The 17,263-nt window shown below is 40.1% G+C and overlaps 1 protein-coding gene and 1 long non-coding RNA gene across 2 annotated transcripts in view; one reads left to right on the top strand and one right to left on the bottom strand.

Annotated features, from left to right (window-relative positions):
* Positions 1-17,263, top strand: part of LOC132670756 (uncharacterized) — a 108,572-nt gene that overhangs the window by 81,658 nt on the left and 9,651 nt on the right. The window lies entirely within an intron of this gene.
* Positions 3,764-17,263, bottom strand: part of FAP (fibroblast activation protein alpha) — a 74,755-nt gene continuing 61,255 nt past the window's right edge. Inside the window, exons 21-26 of the mRNA XM_060621103.3 lie at positions 16,083-16,137; positions 7,683-7,782; positions 6,533-6,597; positions 5,957-6,029; positions 5,621-5,694; positions 3,764-4,162 (exon numbers count right to left, since the gene is read on the bottom strand). Coding sequence (XP_060477086.1) covers positions 4,061-4,162; positions 5,621-5,694; positions 5,957-6,029; positions 6,533-6,597; positions 7,683-7,782; positions 16,083-16,137 — 469 coding nt within the window. The 3' untranslated portion in view covers positions 3,764-4,060. The remainder of the gene's footprint in view (positions 4,163-5,620; positions 5,695-5,956; positions 6,030-6,532; positions 6,598-7,682; positions 7,783-16,082; positions 16,138-17,263) is intronic.

Genomic DNA, 17,263 nt, shown 5'->3' with positions numbered 1-17,263 from the left:
AAAAATTCTTGCCCCTAATAATTAATGGCTAGCAACGATGCTCCTGTCTTTGCTTGCCAATGGACATTACTTATGAAAGAAGGAGGATGAGTTGTCAAACCGTGGTGGCATGCCCTTTGGTAGATTGCTGCTCTTTCTTATTCACAGGTTACAGATTCTGTAGAACCATAGAACAAGGTATGTAAGGCTGTGCCAACAAATATTTGTTAAAACACAGTCTGTCAAAGCAATTTTTTAAATAAGTAGAGTAAGTAATGGAGTATTAATTGGAGGCCAATAGGGTGAAATTATGCTGCTCTAGCTTGCCAAATATATTACCTGTGTGTCAAAAAGAAGAGTTTGTGACCAGCATGTTAGTATTGCATGCCAATAATCAGAGCAGGTGGCCATTAGAGACTTTTGCTAGGAGCCAGAACGTTTTCCCCATGAATAGCTTGGGAAGGTCCAATCACTTACTTCTCCCTGAATTACACATTCTACTTCAGATTGTCAAGGTGCCTGTCCATAATGCCAAGGGGGTGTTTTAGCAATTCTTTCACAGCTGAGAATGATTCACCATGATCAGAATTTTTTAATCTGTTTTATTGGATAAACTCAAAATCTCCGCTTTATTGGATAAATTTAAAATATCTGTTAGGTGTCTTCTTTCTTCTTTACAAACAGCATAATTGAAAGCATTGTTTTGGTAAAATCTTCCCAGAAGACCACATAATCACCATTTAAATTAGTCCTAATTCATTTTACATTTGCTTATTTTACTGTTAACTTTCCCAGAACTGTAATTTTTTTTTTTTTTTTACAATTAGAACATCTGAATTTTAATTACATTACCATCAAGAAGCTCATTAAAGTCACTTAATTGGCAACATTTCCAAAAAAACCTTAGCTGGGTTTAATATATTTTAAAGAGTTACTGTCAAAGTATAATTTCACCATTACAAACAGCTTGGCAACAACATTTGCATAAAGATCTGTCAGTTTCTGAAAAATGCTCAAATGTTGGGAAAATCAGATTCGTTAAGTCGCCTTTACTGAAACAGTCTAGAAATGGAGAAATTGTACATACATTCCTCTTTGTAAGCCCCACAGTACCTAGAGTACTGCCATGCAAAGCATAAGTATTCAAAAAGTGTTTCTGGAAGGAAATAATTCATACATTTTATGCTTTTGGGTAGACTTAATATTTTTTTTTTCTAAACCTCAATGCAAGTTCCCTCATTTATGTTAAATTTAACAAAATACCCATTTTCTTACTAGTTCTTTCTCACTCACGTCAGGATATAGGAGATAGTCACCTAGAATTTTGAAACCTTTTAAAATAGCTCTAAGGCTAGCATTGGAGGGCTAACATTTGAGGTCATTTTGAGATGATGAAATTTTTTACGGTTTCCTTCTTACACATGTTAGAATCCCACCCCTATAGCACTGATATCATTTGAACTTGCATTGTAGTTACATTCATTTTTCACCTTTATAAGGCTTTAGGTTTTGCCCATAAGCCTGCATTTTGTTTAACATGCATGTCTTTTGGGGAGGTGGAGGGTCAACTTTAGTACCTAAAACAGTGGCTTGCAATTATATCTGTTGAATGGATGAATGAAAATCTCAAGTTTGTGATCTATGAAGCATGATGATAGTTTGCAGTATTAGTTAGGGTGTTGGGACACCCTCCTCCCCAAATCTCATATATAGGAATAAAATGTGGTCAAAGGATAATTATTACTACAATTCGCTTCCTACAAACAGAAAAGGAAAGATGTTTTTAATTTTCCCTTTTGGTTTGGTATTTCCTATTAAATCTTTCCCTTTGGTAATTTATGTATCTTTTATCTTCTACCCCAAAAGAAGAGTCTAGTAAAGCTGTATAAAATGTGAACATTAAAAACAAAACAAAAACAAAACACCTGCCTCACAAATTACTGCCTTGCTCTTCACTGTATCCTTAAAGTCTTGCACAGTGACTGGTATACAGATAGACTCAACAAATACTTGTTGAATGAATGAATGAATACATAAACATATGCTGAATGTCCTGAGGAGCACCTGGTGACCCTACCTGAGGAGGTCAGGGAAGGCTTTAGCAACAGTGATGGAGAAAAAGGAATCTTCCGTGAACACAGAGGCATTCGCTCATTTATCAATCAGTGAGCTTCCACCATATGCTATGTTCCCAGATATGGTCTGTGAAGATTCCGAGGATAGCATCATCCAATAGCACTTTCTGTGATGAGGGAAATATTCTACATTTAATATCTACAATATTATTTTGTAGACCGTGGAGAATACTGGAGGCTTCCACCTGGAATAATGACACAGTTCGGTTTGTCTTTTAGAAGTGGCCTCTGTGGCACTGGGGACAAAGGCGTGAGGTGGGAGACCACTTACTGCATGTTGATATTAAATTACAGCTTTGCAAATTCCACAAAGGCAGAAAAGACCTTGAAAGAACGAGATTTTCTTATTCTTTGCTCTTGCTCTGTTGTCTCCCTTGATAGGGTATCAGGAAAGGACCGTTGCTTATTCTTTTCCCCCAGTTGGGGAGAATGGATGATGAGAATATTACGAGGAAATCTTGGCTTGCTTTGGAGGCTGTTCCACACAGAACAAAACGGGGAGGTAATAGCTTCTGTCTGCCCCGCAGGGCATCAGCAGTTGCATAGATGTGGGGAGGAGGGGCGATGGCCCATTCTAAATCTGTGTGGGTGTTACCCAAGCCCCGTGACAAAGCACCCCTTCCTGAAAGGTGAGGTGGCACTATGTGGCCTGCGTGGGAGTCATGATTTCAGAAAGCAGTAGTGGAGAGAGAGCTGGACAAAGAAATATGTGACAATTCTAGAAGAGTCTGTGGTCTATGGTCTGAGGCCCCTTCCTGCTGTAATGCTCCATGCCTGGATTGGTTCTTCTGGTTATAGAACATGAGAGAAGGGATAACGGTCTTCTGCCTGCAATGAGGCAGAATCAAGCTAGAGGTGGGGAGAAATCATCTAGAGCAATCTAGTGCCAGGGAACACATCAATGAAAAGTCCCCTAGGGAGTGGCTTCATGGCCACTTCCAACATTCATTTAAGAAATATCTTCGGTGACCTGGATCTTTTTAACTCTGTGGCAACCACAGTGATGGAAGCCTCCCATAATTTTCTAATTGACGGGGACTGTTACTGGTGGAGCATCACCTTCGTGATTGCAAGCATTATGGCTTTTTTTTTTCTTTATTCAAAATGAGCTTGATAATGTAGAATTCAAACCCCAGAAAAATCTCATCGATACAACACTTTTCCTTTCTGGCTGTCAATCTCCATTTTATTTAATTTTTTTGCTGTTTTAGTTTTGTGTGGCTCAGTAATCTGCAGGCAGTTAGCATCACTAATTCTTAAAAGAGATACAAAATAGAAATGTTTCCAAATTTGAAGCATTTATTAAAAGGAGCTTGAATTTAAAATTCAGACTTTATCCTTATCAAATGCTTTTGGCCACATTGAAGAAATTTGGGAGAAATTTAAGAAACATTTCTTGGAGGGACAGCATAGAGGGTAAACATCAGGATGACTCTGCAGAATGCATCTCAAACTTGATTTCTGAACAATGCTTTTGCATACCCTGAGCTACTCATTCCAGCATCTGGAATTCTAATTACAAAAATCCCAAACTCTTGGGTTCTTCTCCTCCATAACCACCTAATATTATTCATGTGCTTCCTTAGTGTAAGCATTTTTTTTTCTGTAATAAAACCGGAGTCTGAAATTAATTCACACAGACAAAATAATAGCACTTTAACTTCTGACTTTATTATTTTCCGCAAATAAACAGGTGATGAAACATTGTCTGTGTCCAAAGCAAAAGGCATGGTTGCCTCTCCTCTTCTTTCACAGAGTGCCAGAAAATGTAAACAATCTTTAGGAGGTTGAACTTCTGAGTTTTAATTTTCTGCCAGCCTTTAGAACATCATTCATTTGTTTGTTTGTACCAGGATTTAACAGCAGAAAGAGTAAAACAAGCAAATGGTCGGAGGCATTTATATGAAGTGTTCAGACTGCGATACAGACTTGCGTCTACATCATTTTTAGTCGGACAAAGAAAAACACTGCTTTAGGAAGTGGGTCATGTGGGTGTATAAGTGCTTCGTGGACAGGCCGGAAATGCCATGGTTCTGGTCAGAGTACCACTGAAACACAAAGGACAGAAGCCTCTGTTACAACTACAGGCACATGATGCATCTAGCTTTGACTTACTCATGCTCTCAGGTCCTGGTAATTTTTCTAATATTGTGGTTGAAATTCTACTTAAGCACGCTCAAATAACTAAACTAGCTTACACGTAAGCATTTAGAACAGGAAGGTATGAAAGCCTTCTATTAACCCTCACTGTTCTCTCACATTCTTTAAGCTGAGATTTTAGATCTTGGTGGCTGAGCTTTAACAGTGGCCAGCATCCCGGGGGGGAGGGGGGGGTGCGGGGGGGATCCGGAGGCAGGCATGGGTTCCAGAGCTGGTGTGTTGGGTCTATTACTTTGCTTCTCTGGAGCTTGGTTTCTTCATTTGAAAAATGAGGAGGTTGGATTTGATTTCCTCTGAGGCTCCTTCTAGCTCAAAAATTCCACGAGGCTTTTAGCCTCTGAATCCAATTCCTGTCTGCTGCAGGAAATCCACAACACATATAACTGTAAACACCTTTTATAGGAGTTAAACATAGTATCATTAAAAACACCCAGGGAGACGGCATTATAAATTTAAACTTCATTGTTGGGGAGATGCTGGTAAGATGATTGTTTTCACTGAATAAAGGTAGATCGTGGTCGTGATGGAATGCTCCACATACTCATCAGGTGAATTTATGTTGGGGGGGGAGGGTCACAATAAAAAAGACCAGAAAAACCTCACGTCCGCTTTTGTAAATTATTTTTAAAAACCAAATTTCCAAAAATGAGGGTTTCCTTTTCTAGGTTCTTATTCAGGAAAAGCAAGTGAGGGGGAACTTATGCTCACCGAAGGGGGGAAACAGCTGTCAGGGGTTGTCTCCCTTGCCGTGGTTTTCACCTTACTTTTCTCTCTGCTGTCATTTCCTATTCCTCATGCAACCTTGATTTTACAGCTAGCTCATTCATTCCTTCGCTCGGTGAAAACACCAGCTTGTGTGCTGGGCCAGGCATGTGTCAGGTGCTGAGAACACACAGATGAAAGGGCTCTCTGAGCGGAGCCGCCTGACTTCCGGGAGCCTCGGAGGCCTCTGGTAACATTCCATGATTGCTTCTTACTGGGTAAACAGAGACTTTTAGCTGCTTTGGGTCTCCCGGCCTTTGTGGGGACTCTAAGTATGTAGCTACACTTATGTAAGCAGGATCGCAGAACTATTGGATTTCGAGCTAGAAGATCAGCTCATCTCACGGATGCCTTTATTTCATATATGACTCAACTAGGATCCCTGGAGGTGACATGGCTTGCTTAGTGTCCTTCAGGGAGTTCATGAAAGATCTGAGACCCACCTGCTAATGTTCTGCCCACTCTACCCTACAGCCAGTTTGCCAGGTTTCAGTAAAAAGTAATAATTATAATCAAAAAATAAGATTCTTCCTTTTAGCTTACGGGTCTAAGGCCGTGAACATGAGTAAAACGAAATTATGTACCATTGCCTGGAAATCCACTTGTGCATTAACCAGAGCTTTAGCAATCTGTGCTGAGTTTTGAAAGTGCACATTATCTGCAACAAAGAGAGAGAGTTAAAGTGCTGCTAAATACCAGAAAGCACAGAGTGACAATGTACCGCCTGGAAATGAACACCGACAATTATCTAGTCATGCAGTTGACATTGTCAGCAGTGAGTAATCACACTCATTTATGGAAATGTCCCTGACTCTTAGGTACTGACCCTGAGCATAGGCATAGGAGGATGCTTAATGTTTCTTAAACAAAGTGATGTTGGCTCAGTATTTTTATGTGTAAGAGTCTTGCTTAAACCTCACCATCTGCTGTTCCGTGGATGAGAAGATAGTCTACATTTCTGAAATATTCTGCTCTTGCCATCACAGTTGAATTCTGGAAAAGAGGAAAAATTAACATTTTAGTTGCTGCAAGTTCTAATAGAAAACTAGCTAAATCATTGTGCGATGGACTTAGCACCAATACTGAAATTATGTATTGCTTTGGTTGATAAATATTTAAGAGTCAGAGCAACACATTTTCATCATCATTTGCATTACTTCCATCTGATTCCTAGTTTGAAAAACGGAAAGTTTATGTGTCATATGTTACATATGAGTGAGACCTTAGGCATAGATGATGCCCGCTCAAGCTGTGTGGGGGTTGGGGGTGGGCAGCACGATGGGGAAAAGGGAGGTGAGGGAAGGGAGGATGGGGAAAGAAAGAAGAGAATCCAAAGAGAGTAAATTTCTTTCTAGGGAGGTGTTTTGCAGCTAACAAAAGATCATCGCATTTGCCTGGGGCCCCAGCAAGAGTGTAAACTCTGAATGACTGCTTCAAAAGTATGTGGCACATACTGGAACTCAGTTAATGACCTAAATTAAACAGAACATGCTTACTTTATAGTGCTCGAGATTATCGTCCTTTGTTGGGAGGCCCATGAATCGCTCCGTGTAGATAGATGCTGTAAAACATATAAGAACATGTTGTTTGCATGTGAAATGGTTCATTTCACTAACCAGCAAGACCCCTCAGTTTGAGAACTGCTCACCACTTTCCCCTGTGGAGCTGCTGAGGAAGGTGCTTGCTTTCCTTTACTGTAATGCTCCACCCAAGTCATTTGCTCTGCAATTTGCCTCAGTAGGGCTGGCGAAGCAAAGGAGGAAACAGGAACAGCTAACACGAGAAAGGATGCTCTTAAGTTTTTTCTCTTCTACCCAAAGCCCTTCCGTGGGGGCAGGGTGGGGGGGGGGGTGGAAATGTTGAGCTAGGGAGGACCTTATGGGATGACCTCATTATATTTTAAAAGAAATCACAAATGCAGCTGTCTCTAGTACTTTTATTGGTGTCTTACTGTGGGGTGGAACTGTGTCCCCCAAATCCTCCTCTCCCAACACACACACACACACACACACACACACACACACACACTTTTTTTTTTCTGAATAAAGATTCCCTCCAAGTTATAGTGGCTTCATTTCTATCCCAGCACAGGGACGAGGATCTGATGAAAGCTAGTTTTTGTTCAATTATTAGAGTTAATTCCGACTGATCATCCTGCGTTAATGTTAATCATAAAAATAGGCACACACGGGAGGTGTACTTCTCAACAAATTTTGGTTTGTTTTTTGTTTTGATTTCTGGAGCAAAGGAACTGGCAGCTGCAAACTGTGGTGTGGAGGTGAATAGCGGTGGCTCTGCCTAACTTTGCATACAATGTGCTTAAAAGCCAGACCTGCTGCACCTGTGTGCCTGCGAAACAAAGAGCTGGCTCTGGTTCTAGAGGTTTGGTTTAGCAGGAGGCACAAGGTGTTGGGGGAGAGACTAACATACTGGGTTTTAGAAGAGTCCTTCCTCATTCTTAAGATTTCTTTGATTGCTGCAACATGATTATAATGAATCATATAAACAACCTCGTTTATAGATTGTATTTTCCCCAGTGAAGCTGGGGTGAATTTTACTGCATAATTTGTTTTCCTAGCAACCTCAAATATAGAGTAATTATGTGTTAAATGTTTTCGCAGCAACATTTATGAAATGTTTCCATACCGTAATATTCCCAGCTGGAGACAGGAGCCACTGCTATCCCACATTTGAAAAGACCGGTTCCTGAAGCAAGGGCCAGTGATGAAACATAGCCTCCGTAGGACTGTGGAGACATCATTGCAAGTCAGTCCCAGATTTGCTTTCAGAAACTCTCCAAGATAGTTTTATAGCAACTCCTCTCACAATAAGTACTCATGGGCACCGGGGATGTGCATGGGGTAGATTAAATGTCTATCTTGCACTCTTGGCAGTGACTTCCACCTGACACAGCATAATTTCACCCCTAGTAAACTAAAAATACTTGGTGTGCTAATCAGAGCATGGCAGGGGCAGTTTAAGAGATATTTATAATTGTAATTTTTCTGCCAAAATTCTTTCCTCCATATTTTTCCAAAGAAGACCTTGCCAGAGCAAAACCAGGATTTTACTTGAAAGAAATGCACAAAGAAAGCAGATTATTGCCCAAATGGAAAAGCGAGATACTTCTCACAGCTTGCAAAAGTCCCAGGAGGCAGAACTCACATCTGTGTATTAACTTATTTGTTTTCATAATAGAACAATAAGGGAAGGACATATGAATCTTCTGGATATTGAAGAAATGGACAGAATTTGGGTATAATGTAGTGTTATATATTCTGCTCTGAAGATTTCTGGCAAAGCAGGTCAAAGGAGGAAAAGCCATTGTAAAGTCTTACATAGCCCCCCACAAATTTAATGGAAGAACAAAGACATGCAAAAGGGGATACAAATGGCACAGTCAGGAGTAGGGTTAAGTCTCATCAAGTTTCTTCCCCAAGGAATCAAATAGATGGCTCACAAATGTGACCCTGACAACAGGAGATGTCTGCCTGTGTCACCTGGATATTTGAACCTTTTCCTAAAACTGAAGAAAAGAACACAATAAGGTGGCATCTCTCCCTGGAAGTCAAAGGTAGAAACATGCCTGAGAGAGATGCTTCTCCTGGGAATGTGGACTAAACAGTGCCCAGGGTCCTGAGCCCTCCAAAATGTGTGTGCTAGATTAAGAAGTGATTCTCAGTGCATATTCTTGCCCCAACACAGGAAGGTTCCCACAAGTCACAAGAGAACAGTGGGACTTTCCAACTAGAAATGTAATGTGTCTTGTACTTAGGACCTTATAACCACAAGCCTCTGGGAGCTATTCCCTTAGATCAGCGGATCTTATCACCCTTTGCCAACAGAAAAGTCAGTCTTTAGAAAGAGGGTGAAAGAGTGAGTGGGAGAGCTTTATAGAGTGAGAGACAACGGGCAGACAGACAGACCGACATGGTAGTGAGGGCAGGTCAGTAGCAAGGGTCTATTCTCTTTCTTTTTTTTTAAAGCTTAGTTATTTATTTTGAGAGGGGGGATGGTAGAGAGAGAAGGAGAGAGAGAATCCCAAGCAGGATCCAGACTCTCAGCCCGGAGCCTGACGTGGGGCTCGAACTCACAAACTGTGAGATCATGACCTGAGTTGAAATCAATATTCAGCCGCTTAACTTGACTGAGCTACACAGGCGCCCCAGCAAGGGTCTATTCTTAACCTGTGAAATACATGGTATGGGGCGGGGGGGTGGTAAGCTAAACAATCTTGCTGAATTGATGAGTTCAAGGAAGAATTCTTTGACTAGTTTACAGTTGTAGGTTTCCAGTTCTGAAGAATTTTATGGAGGACCCTTGGCTACAAAACACAGAATAGAAGAAGCATCTCCAATTATATCATGGCCTCCTTAGAGAAGACTAAAACATGTTTTAATAGGGGAAATATATTTTAAAAATGGAAGGAACATTGGGTTTAAAAATCTTTTGGGTAAGTGAAAATTTTCACTTATAAAAATGATTTGTTTTAATTAGTAGGTTAGCAATGACTATTACTGAAACGGGAGTTCTTTCCTTCTTTCTTTCAGTTTTAGGTTCAAAGACAGTAAAGTAAGCCTGAGTTAGAAATATTATCATTTGTGGTTTTATTGGAAAACTGTGTTCACTACAGGTAACAACAGTGGGTCCCGCTGAAATAGCATGAAACAAGATTTGAAATCAAAGGCGTTTCTATATAGTGAAAAGGGTTTTGAACATTTCTGTTTGAAATCTTACAAGTTATGAATCTGTATCTACCCAGTGATTAGATAATAATGCTGTATCTAAATAAAATTTCCGTGTTTGCAGGATGAATACAAATTTTCTCTAGGAATTTGTAAGAGCAAAACTGGTGTAGCAGCAGCACAACAAAAGTAGGTGTTCTTTAAATTCTCAGGCAGCTTAGAAAAGCTATTCCTATTGTAGAAATGAAGAGGAAATAAAATAAACCCGAGTTGACTTTTTTCTGCTCTCCCATGGGTGGGGCTCCAAGGCAGAGTGGGTGGCTGTCGCAAGAAAGGAACCCACGGAGCAGATTGGCCATGAGAATTCTAGAATTTTGTCCTTTGCACTTAGATGCCTTGCCATTTTGTTTAAATGAAGGATATCTTTAAAAACATTCTTAGAAGGGCACAGAATTTTGAAGGGTTTATAGAACACTCTTATGTGAGCCATAATGTACATTGGAACATTTTACCTACAGGCGATAATAATAGATAGTTAATGTTTGTATGGCCAAGGCTGTTGTGACCTTCTTTGAGGACCCACAACTTTGCTTCCCTTCTCCCACCTCAGATGTCCCTCTGCTTGTTGGCTCTCCTAATGTTTTCTGGAGCCTCCAAGTGTGATCTAGTCCCAGGACCTTCACAAATGCTGCTGCCCTCTGCCTAGAACACTCTAGAACTCTGCCTAGAACACTGCTTAGAACATATCTCCGGATATGGGCAGGGCTCACTTCCTCCCCACTTCAAGTCTTAACTCAAAGAGTCTCACCCGTCCTTCTCATCTATAATTGCACCAACCCTGCTTCATGCTCCTTTCTTGTTTTGGCTTGGTTTCCACCAGGGCATTTTATCATTTAACATCTTATTCATTTTACTTATTTATCTTGCTTGCTGTCTTTCTTCCCAACCATTCCTAACTCCACAAAGGTCGACATTTTCATCTGTCTTGTGACCAAAGGTATCCCCAGCCCTGAGAATAAGGCCTGGAACACAGAAGGGAATAGACTAAATATTTGACGAATATGTGACTTTCCTATTAATTCAGCTAATCTTCACAATGACTTGGTGAGGAAATCAGGGCTGCATTTCATGATGAGGAAATTGAGGTTCGGAGTGAACGTAGAGGACTCTTGGAGTCATGAAACAGCAGCAGAGCCGGGACTCAAAGCGAGGACACCTTCCTCTACAACCCATGACTTTCCGCTCCGTCCTTGCACTAGGGCAAACCTCTTTGGGGAACTTTAAGTTTGGAGTCTAATGTAGTCTCATTAGAGGTGCATTTGTCCTACTTTTACATCGCTGATCGCACATAGCAATTCAAATTGCTTATAATTAGTCACTGGAAGAGAAAGGAACTAAGATTAAATCATGAACTAATGCTTATTCAACACCACCTGGCTAGGCCTATATTAACAAAGCAAGGCCCATAAATGAGGTTGTTATTCTAATAATTTAGGCAAAACCCCTGCTGCTCTTCAATTGTCAGAATAATTACTTCAATTTTTCTTCAAATAAACCAGTGTTTTGCAACCTCAGCACTGCTGACATTTTAGGCTGGGTAATTCTTTTTTGTGGGGAGCTGTCCTGTGCATTGTGAGATATTTAACAGCATCTCTGGCCCCTACTCACTAGATGCCAGTAGCACTCTCCCAGTTGTGACAACCAAAAATGACTCCAGACATTGCCAAATGTCCCCTGAGGGACAAAATTGCCTAGTTAAGAACCAGTTATAACAGACACTCCCTAGGCATAGTGTTGGGTGCACAGTGGATATCTAATAAAACTAAAAACAGGGCTCCTGGACTTCGATTTGTGTGAGCCAGAAAAATAAAAGGGTAAGATAAAAATGCCTCTTCTCCCCTTCTTAATCAGGATAATGGAGGGAAATGCAGGATTTTCATCTTATTCACCCACTGACTACCAAAAATTTATGTGGTTAGCTGCAGTATGTTTCTCAGACCACTCTGGCGCCTAACACTTCATGCAAACAGATATTTCCTTCCTTGATATGAAACAATAATAGCTAAGCAATGCTCATGGTCGTTCTCAATATCTTCCTCTTTCCAGTCTTCAGTGTCTTGCAGGCTCCTGCTTATTATGCTAGAAAAGAGCACTTGAACCTCTTCCCACCTCATACCTCACTGCCTAAATTCAGGCCGTGGGCATTGGTTGCCCATATTACTGCTCACCTAGCTCCTTGGCTCACTCCTTCTCCTACCTCATATCTTCCTTCGCTCTGCAGCCAACAGGATCTTCCTAAGACACCAATTCTATTCCCTACTGACTTCAAGAGCGCATCTCAAAAAAGTATCCGTGGAATCAAATACTTTTTGGTAATACTGTTAATAGAAATCTCTCCTTCACAGAGCCAGCACACGCTATTATGTAGACTTTATAATTTACCAAATTATTAGACCAGATAAACTTTTCCTGAAAAATCCCTTGGTACTAATAAGATACATGTGGGGGGACACTGACTTCTAGGATTAAATTTAGTTTAATTTTTTTTTTTTTCAACGTTTTTTATTTATTTTTGGGACAGAGAGAGACAGAGCATGAACGGGGGAGGGGCAGAGAGAGAGGGAGACACACAGAATTGGAAACAGGCTCCAGGCTCCGAGCCATCAGCCCAGAGCCTGACGCGGGGCTCGAACTCACAGACCGTGAGATCGTGACCTGGCTGAAGTCGGACGCTTAACCGACTGCGCCACCCAGGCGCCCCATAGGATTAAATTTAGTTTAAACAACATCATCAATATATGAGATAGCCAAACGTTTGAGAAACAAATCTAGAAACAGATGAAGTCCATTCCCTCGATGAGCTTACATTTTCATAGGAGACAGACCAATAGACAGACAAGATAAACCATGGTAATTCCCAGAAGAGCAGTAAAAAGAACTATTGGAGGACAAAGAAAGTCATGTCTGAGTTGGGTTTTATTTATTTATTTTTTCAACGTTTTTTTATTTATTTTTGGGACAGAGAGAGACAGAGCATGAACGAGGGAGGGGCAGAGAGAGAGGGAGACACAGAATCGGAAACAGGCTCCAGGCTCCGAGCCATCAGCCCAGAGCCTGACGCGGGGCTCGAACTCACGGACCGCGAGATTGTGACCTGGCTGAAGTCGGACGCTTAACCGACTGCGCCACCCAGGCGCCCCTGAGTTGGGTTTTAAAGAATAAGTGAGTTTTCCATTTCAGAGGAAGAGGAGGGGGATGGAAGAAGATGGACACATTGCAGGTACAAGGAGCAGGATTCACAAAAACATGGGAGTGAGGAAGCACAGACATGAGTCAAATTATTCATAAGGCATGGGGAAACGTGGAAAGAGATGAGGCTGGAAAAGCAGGTTTCAGCCAGCTTGTCATGGGCTTTGCATGTTAGGAAATATATTTGGGCACCAGGTCAAGGTTGATGTGTACATTAGAAAATGTACAAGCATATAAGCAGAAAAGCAACATGGTAAATTCCCGTTTTGGAACAATAACTTCATTAGCAACATTGCAGCTTGTGAAGTCAAAGCAGGAAGGCTAGTTCAGAGGCAACTGAACTACCCAACCCATGGTCCTTGGACCAAAGGAATCAGCATCACTTGTGATCTTGTGGGAAATGCAAATCCTCAGGCCTCACCAGGGAGTACTGAATCAGAATCTCTGGTGGTAGGGCCCTAGAACCTGTTTCAATAAGTTCTTCAGGTGATGCTTATGTAAGCTAAAGTTTGAGAAGGTCTGATCTAAATTACATATGAAGAAACTTGGACTAAAGCACTGGCTGTGGGCATGACGAGAACAGATTTAAATGTTTGAAGGTAGAATTGATAGATCTTACTAACCACTGGAGTGTTGGAGCTGGGGAGCAGGAGAAGTTGCAGATAGCTCTGAACTTATTATTTGGGTGACTAGGTGTGTGGTGAGGTCCTTTAATAAAGATGAGGACTTGTTTTAAGTAGACTATAACAAGTTTAGCTTGTGTGAGTTAAGCCTGAGCCTCTTGTAAGACATTGATTTGGGATAGATGACCAGTGAGCATTTGAAATGTGGAGCTGAGAAGAGAGGTGGGGGCTAGTGGCAGGGATCTGACTGTCATCACCATTTTTGAAATTACCTGGGTGTCACCAAGGAAGTGAAAAACAATGAGAGCCAAGGTCAGATCCTGAAAATCACCAACATTTTTAAAAAAATGAATGGAGTGTAATGATGATGGAGACATAGAAAAATAAGAGAAATGTCTGCAAAGCCATGGAAAGAGCCTATTCTTCTCTATGCAGTCTAAAAGTCCTCCTGTTATCTGGCTACCTATCTATCCAAACTAATTTCCTACACCTTCTTTAGTATGTATGGATTACACTTCTGAAGTTTCAGGCATCCAGACCAACTGTGCCCTACTCATTGCTACCTTCGGACCCTGGCAATGTTGTCTCCATTCTCTGGCATGACCCACTACTAACCTATCTTCACTCCCTCATTTCTGAATCTTCCCTTAGCTCTCATAGCCAGAATTAACCAGTCTTCTCCCTGGTATTCTCCGCGGTAAGTTGTGTCTGTCTTAACACTTGGAATGTTGCTGAGCAATTGCTTTTTTGCTCTCTGTTTTATCTAACAGAGGGCCAGGGCTATAACTTATTCATCTTTTCATCTTCTAAAGAACCTAATATAAGACCTAATTGAGATCCAATAAAAATGTACTACATGCATGAAAGAACGCATGAATCAGTGATCGGATGGATGGGTTAAATAACTCTTAAATAATTGATAAATAACAGTATAGTATTAAGGTCTTTTTCCTTCAGGATCTTCTGGGCCCTGCTGATTCAGGGGTTGCTCATGCGTTGCATCCGGTGGCAGTTCACTTATTTCCCTCTTCCGCGCATGTTCTCAGGGTTTAGCTTGCAATCACTGCCATGTTGGAAAGTAAGCAATAAAGGGGACCTAATATACTACTTCTTCTAGAAGCATTTGCACAGACATCGTGAGAATCCCTTATTGAAGAATTTCAGACTGATATGGATGTATTTTGAGGTGATGAGTGGGTTCTTTAAATCATCCCACATAGATGGTTCTCTACCAAACTAATACCAGGATGTTGTAGAAATGAAATTAAAAATTCCACTTTCTGATTATTTCAGAGCTTGCAGTAAAAGCAAAGTAAAAGTGTAAGAGAAATGGTAATGATTACATGGAAGTGTTCCGCGTGAAATTTGAATCTTTTGAAAATTTACTTTAGGAAATTTCATAAAAATGGATGGAGAGATTTTATCTAAAATATTTCACTATAAAAATATTTCATTTATTTCCACCCATTTGAATTCCATTCTGTTTAGATATTTAACATTTGATAGTTTTAAGAAGGACCAAATGGCTTGAAGTAACAACTTTCCACAAATTCATAACAGCTCTTCATCTGGTCACTGAGCTGAGAGCTGAGTCGGAGCCTGCAGATTCCCTTCAATATTGGGTTTCATTCCCTCCATCTTGTGCAGGCCGCTCTCAGAGAAAACAGCCAAGAAAAACAACCCAAGCACAAACGGCTGCAAATTGACTTGCAAATGTACAAATTCAGACCAAAAAGTGAAACAGGAAATCTTCTTTGAAGGGTAATTATCATAATTTATAATGGGCAAATCTAAACTCTTTCCAATATTTCTCTAAACTTTCCAGTGACTTCATTGCCCATGATTGGGAAGTTTTGTCTCTTCCTTTTAATGTGTATTTTGAGAACCTGCACAGCTCCTCAAACGTGGGCAGTTATCTCCATGACCTATAACTCTGAAACTAAATTATACTCCTCTCCAGTTAGCACAAATTAATGTTAAGTCTGGTAAAATAATTTGATTACCAAAAAAAAAAAAAAAAAAAAAAAAAAAAAGAATCAAAACAGCCAAGATATGACTGGGATAGGCTAGGTACTAGGGAATTTGTATTCTAAAAGTTCCTATAATTGCAAATGTTAGCTTAGTTTTTCATTAAAAAAATGAAATTATGAACTCTAAAAGATCTTTATTAACTCCAAAATAACAAAGGAAATGAAACCTCTGATGAACATAGTTCAATTCAGGATACTGTAATCTAATACCAAAAAATTAAGTAAAAATGTATCAATTATGAGTTAATTTGCTACACAAGAAAGAAATTAAATGATTGGGAAAAAGGAACACTTAAAGCCACCACTTTGAAGCCTAGATTACCCAAACTGACTGTTTCCATTGACAGATTAAATTATGTTGCAACATTAACATTTCATGAGAAACCTTATAAGCGAACACTTTAGAAAATTATGATTGCTGAACTGAATAACAGGCATAAAACATATAAAACAACTCACCCAGCCCCATATGGCTATTCTTTTTTCATCAATGAAACCCATTTCTATGAATTTTCTAAAATAAAAGAAACAAATTTTTAGAATTTTAAGTGTGTACACATGACATTTACTTCATTACACAAGCATATTTAATCCAAAGATTTAATAGAAACGCTTCATTTTCTTTGTTTAAACACATGCATAATAATGCTGCACTTACAAATAATTAAAAGAATATGATCATGTTTTCTGCAAAGCATAAAAAGGATCCTTTAAGGCTCTACTGTACATCTATTGAGTCGTACTTTCGGGGCTGAAAGTCTACTATCCTAATTGCGGGAGTGAGTTACTCGACTCAGAGAGGTCAAGACCTAGTCTTACAGTAACACAAGAAATACTAGCACCATAACTAGGACCAAATATCCAAATCCTCAGATTTTGGAAAAAAAGATTTGCATTGTTGTTGCCTTAAATTTTATCAATGTTAAATGCTTAGATGTTAATGATAATGGCCATCTCATTTTCGGTAGCTTTCATCTGCAAAAAAATATCCATCCCTCTCCCATTCCATACTTAGGAACCCTCGGTTTGTCACAGCATGGATATGTATCTTTTAGGATATGGTCATAATTCGTTTGCGTTTCATCACAGAAGAGCCATCGTTTGAAAACTATTTTGAAAATAAATGTCTTCTTAGGAGTAAGAGACCGTGCTGAAGGACAACTTTTAAATAAAAGTCATGGGAAGCCTTCAGAAATATAACTTTGCAAAGTCGGTGCGAAAATGGGAATATTTTAGGCAAATTTATCCCATGCCCCCTTGAGGATTGGTGTTCTAGAGCAATTGTGGTTTATTTGGGGGATGGTTTGATAAGAACTCCAGGAACTCTCAGAGAAGCAGGAGCAGTGGAAGAAAATAGCAAACTGGATGAGCCATTGCAGAGACCCGGATGCAACAGTAATGGGAAGGCGAGGAGAACGAAGTGGCACACGCAGCGCCAGAAAAAGACCATTTTTTTTTTGTTCCCTATAGTTATGTTAATGTCCTTTGTCATTTTTCTCTGGAAGTAAGATGTAGTGGTTTCATTAGTTGAATAATGGAGTTTCTTAAGGGGATTTCACAGCAACCATTTTGCTCGTTGCATTGATTCAACATGCACGTTTCCAATGCACAGAGGAGTTGGGCAAATGCCCGGGACAAAC

This window comes from Panthera onca, chromosome C1 (assembly GCF_046562875.1).
Source record: "Panthera onca isolate mPanOnc1 chromosome C1, mPanOnc1 haplotype 2, whole genome shotgun sequence".
Classification (NCBI taxonomy): Eukaryota; Metazoa; Chordata; class Mammalia; order Carnivora; family Felidae; genus Panthera; species Panthera onca.
This window is presented reverse-complemented; position numbering and strand designations above follow the sequence as displayed.